This window comes from Glycine soja, chromosome 6 (assembly GCF_004193775.1).
Source record: "Glycine soja cultivar W05 chromosome 6, ASM419377v2, whole genome shotgun sequence".
Taxonomy (NCBI): domain Eukaryota; kingdom Viridiplantae; phylum Streptophyta; class Magnoliopsida; order Fabales; family Fabaceae; genus Glycine; species Glycine soja.
In genome coordinates, this window is record NC_041007.1 from 40433325 (window position 1) to 40438455 (window position 5131).

Sequence of the window (5131 nt, forward strand, 5' to 3'; positions counted from 1 at the left end):
ATTGCACATATTTCAAACGTCTCCTCGCGAAACGCATCAAACACTAAAACCCCCTCGTCCCATAACTTTCTCAGGTCTTCAATCAACGGACTTAGATAAACATCAATGTCATTTCCTGGCTATCTTGGGCCTGATATCATCATAGACAACATCATGTATTTTTGCTTCATGCACAACCAAGGAGGCAAATTGTAAATTACTAGCAGAAATGGCCATGAACTATGTTGAGTGCTTAAGGTGCGATATGGATTCATTCAATCACTAGCTAGTCCAAGTCTAAGATTTCTTGGCTCTTTCCCGAAATCCGGATACAAACCATCAATCTTCTTCCATTGTGAGCAATCAGCCAGATGACGAACCATTCCATCAGAAATCCTTCCATTTGCATGCCATGTAAGGTCTTTTACGTCGTCCTCGTTAGCAAAAAGACGCTTAAACCTTGGAATGATTGGAAGATACCACAAAACTTTCGCTGGAGGGCCATTCTTTGATTTTTCATCAAAACTGCTTTCCTATTCATCCTTCACTTTGTACCGTGAAGTCCCACAGATAGGGCATTTGGACATTTCTTGGAATTCATGCCTATACAGTATGCAATCATTGGGGCAAGCATGAATCTTCTGATACTCCATACCCATCGCACACAGTATCTTTTTAGCCTTATAGTAATTTTTAGACAACGTGTTGTCCTCTGGAAGCAAATTGTGCACTACCTCAAGCAATGAGGTAAAACTTTTGGCACTCCACCCATACCTGGCCTTCACATTAACCAGACTTAACACCGCAGACAATATGGTTAAGGAATTCTTGCACCCCGTATACAAAGGCTTCTTTGAATCACTCTACAATCCTTCATACACAAGGGCATGTGCTTGCTGAAAAGACTCTTGTCCAAGGTCACGAATCATGTCCTCCAAGTGATCTCCCATTTCTACATCAAACGGTTCAGATTGGGACCCACTCTACATGTTTGTCACTTCACCATGTCATATCCATGTCTTGTAATTCTTCTTAATTCCATCACACGATAAATGCTCCCGTATGTCGTCCAGTAGTTTTCATTTTCCGTTCAAACAGTTGATGCAAAGACAATAATATTTTCCTTCTTCATTCGGTTGACCTCTTTCTGAAGCAAATTGCAAGAAATGCTCAACGCCATCCTCATATTTTTGGCTCATGCAACTTTGATCCATCTAAGCAATTCCATGCATGAAAATCTCACTTTTTTATTTATAGGTGTGGCCCTATCCCATTTAGGAAGAATGTCTTTTATGTTAGCTTCATACGTCAAGGTTAGCATTATTTTGAAACATTTGACTAAATTTCGGCATCATTTCACATTGGTCTCCAAGTACACGATATGACATCGGTGAAATTAATTTCCCGATAATCAAGTATGCACTCAGAGAACAACTTGGAATGCATTGTACCGAAATTTCATCAAATTAATCAAAATAATAATAACCTTAACGAATGAATCTAACATAAAAATACCAATCTCCCCAAACTGTCCAAACGGACAATTCAAGACTAAATACAATGATTAATGCAAATTGTCCGCAAGAATCATTGCATTCAGTCTCAAACGAGAATCGAAGGTTCACTCAGCATGAACAACAATTTTTTATATAGCAAATTACATTGATGACGTACAAGAACATACAAAATCTAAATTTCGATTACAGACAAATATCGACATCAACAATTATTTGTATAGCATATTACATTCATCACATACAAGGACATCAACAGTTGTCTGTGTGTGTGTGTGTGTGTGTGTCTTTGTGTGTGTGTGTGTCTGTGTTAGTGTGTGAGTGTGTGAGTGTGTGTGTGTGTCTGTGTGTGTGTGTGTGTGTGTGTTTGTCTCTGTGTGTGTGTATCTTTATCTGTGTGTGTGTCTCTTTGTGTGTGTGTATATGGCTGTGTGAGGGGTCATTCGAGGGTAGCAAATGATCATCATATTCTAAACATCATCAGCCACACGATGCACTCCTATATTGAAGAGTAACTAAACCATTGCGGCCAGAACAAGCATTATCATCAATTTGCAGCCGCATGAATTCACCTTCTTTGGAGGACACTACAATTCTGCCATCTATTATGCAACTGCCAAGGGTTAACACTCAGATTCTCAAAATCTAACTTCACAAGGATTCAATCACTCCAACTATAAACACTTCCATCCATGCTCATGAGCAATTTCAATTGCTGGCATAGAGAGATTCCCAGAGAGAGAAACAGCCGCTACATTAACATGTTTGGATTATTTTTCAAATGGTTAACCAAACATGCTCTTAATTGTACAGGCTGAAGTGAGAGCATTCTTTCATGTGCTCTTAATTGCATATAATATTTTAAATCAAACACCAGTATATAAGATTTTAAATCAAACACTAGTATATACATACTAGTTCCTACGTACGTACTTGGAATTGCTATAATCAAAGAGCTTCCACAGCAACGCGAATTACAAGTAGTATATGGTAACCTGAAAAACATTCAAAAGTAACAATAAGGAATAGAGTTTGTGATGCAGAGGTATCAGTTGGATCTCGTGTCTTACTTTGTCTTCCCATCAAGACAAACAACATTGACATAAAACTCTTGTTAGCCATAAAGTATAACATTTCAAACATAACAAAGGTTCAAATAACTAACCAGCAAATTGAAAGAGCATAAATTTGTTAGTTCCTAGGTTGGTAACGAAAATGCCTTCAATAAAGGAATGCAAATACACAATATCTCTATCATATGGATGGGAATAATTTCAACCCTTTAGTAATTTTAGAAAAGAGCTATAATGAAATCTTGAGAGTACAAAGATATCCAATACCCTTAATTTAATAGATCAAAATAGTGATCCAATACCACTACCAAGAAACAAACTTCTAAGTCCAATTATGTTTCATGAGGGTAGGTTTGTTCAAAGGCCAACTCCTCTAGCAGCCCTTTTGACCTTTCTATGGTTGCCAATTGGCATCATACTCTCCATCTTAAGGGTTTACCTTAACATCCCTTTGCCTGAAAGAATTGCTTGGTATAACTATAAACTATTAGGAATTAGAGTTATTGTGAAGGGTACCCCTCCACCATCCCCAAAGAAGGGTCAAAGTGGTGTCCTATTTGTTTGTAACCACCGCACAGTTTTAGACCTTGTGGTTACTGCAGTTGCACTTGGAAGAAAAATTAGTTGTGTCACATATAGCATAAGCAAATTCACTAAAATAATTTCACCAATTAAAGTTGTGGCGCTCTCAAGGGAAAGAGAGAAAGATGTTGCCAATATCAAGAGACTACTTGAGGAAGGGGACTTGGTGATTTGCCCTGAAGGCACAACTTGTAGAGAGCCTTTCCTCTTGAGGTTCAGTGCACTATTTGCTGAACTCACTGATAGGAGTGTCCCAATTGCTATTAACACAAAGCAAAGTGTGTTCTACGGAACCACGGTTTGCAGACACAAGTTGTTGGACCCCTACTTTGTGTTCATGAATCCAATGCCAACATATGAGATCACTTTCTTGAACCAGCTTCCTAAGGAGCTCACATGCAGTGGAGGGAAATCAGCTATTGAAGTTGCAAACTACATTCAAAGGGTTCATGCAGGGACTTTGGGATCTGAGTGCACAAATTTGACTAGGAAGAGAAAATATGCCATGCTTTCAGGGACTTTGCTTTCAATTATTTTCAGCTATATAATTTTCAATTATTATCACAGACACTTGCGCACTTCTATATAATTTTCTCTATTTGTTTACAGTAGATATTACCTCCTTTTTAAGGTGACCTACACGAAGAATTATTCATTTGACACTCCCCATTAGAACTTAAGTCATATGTATGATTGTGCACAATTATGAATGTCACAAACACACAGGCATCTCTAACTAAATGTACTCAAAGTTGATCTTCCAAGTTCACTACAAGCTGGCCTTAGTGGCCAGTTATTAGAGATTCAAGGTACAGACAAGGGTGATTGGGTTCTTAGTCTAATTAAGATATTACCATACAACTTAGGGGTCAAGACATGCCTTAAACCTGGACACAATGATCTGTCATGTGTATGCACTGCATGCTGAAAATCCTATATCGATTAATGATATGACCAAAATAAAGTATATAAGTAAAAGACAATTTTTACATTTTGAGTTAGCTTTTGGGGTTGAACTAGACCCAAATCCAAATATCTAAGGACTAAGACTGCAAAATTGCATTGTAGGGGATGGTTTTAATTTTAAGCTTCCAATTAGAAAGATTTGTGTAACTTGAATTGGTGGCAAAGGAGAATCAGCAAAATCAATACAATGCATAGTTCGCCATTATATTTTTCGAGCACACACATATTGGCAAAAATACCAGTAGTGGCAAAGGATAGACCAGGGCCTAGAGGTATGCACCTTGTTCTTCATCTCAAATAAGTGATGCTAATAAAACACAAGTTTTTGGTGAAGGCCACAGAAATGTAAATGCAGCAAGTGGAATTTGTAAACTTAATTGATGTTTCATTGAATGGATTGAGTAATCGCAAATCCTCAGCTTCTTTCTATCAAAACAAAATTGACAAAATTTTGGCAAACAGAAAGGGTAAAGGAGGGGACAGGAGTATATAGCTTCCATAAACCTTTCAAAATATTGAACATTAAGACTAGTAACTGCATTGAACTTTCCACCTACATTACTCCCAAAAGAAAAAGGATATATGTTAATTTTACATGTGGATAAAATTTGCTGACCTTGATTTGAACTTCACTACAATTACACCTAGTAAATATTGTGCATCATTTGAACTTTGTTCTTCCTTCCTGTTGCTCAATTCAGTCTTATCTATGGAACTCTCATTGGATGAATTTGATAAATTTGGTTGATCAGTGCTTTTACTTTCAGTTTCCTTTTACAGTTGAATCCAATTGCTTTCAATTATATAGAAGTACGCAAGTGTTTAACACTATAGTAGCCACATGCACACGCTAGCACTACTTTCAATTGTTTTCAGCTAGCTGCCATACACTATTAGTGTAGTGGATGACATTACATTTAAAGCTAGCTAAGCTAAGACTTGTTTAAGTTAGTTTCCAAACACTAGCTTCTTTAAAGACAATACATTGGTATGAGAATGGGATATTGGTGAGGCAAT

The 5131-nt window shown here is 37.3% G+C and overlaps 1 protein-coding gene across 1 annotated transcript; it reads left to right on the forward strand.

Annotated features, from left to right (window-relative positions):
- Positions 1-208: 208 nt before the first annotated feature.
- LOC114416245 (glycerol-3-phosphate 2-O-acyltransferase 6-like) lies at positions 209-3737 on the forward strand. Its single transcript, XM_028381114.1, has 2 exons — positions 209-237; positions 2858-3737. Exons 1-2 carry the CDS (start codon positions 209-211, stop codon positions 3735-3737), a joined length of 909 nt encoding a protein of 302 aa, XP_028236915.1.
- Positions 3738-5131: the final 1394 nt, after the last annotated feature.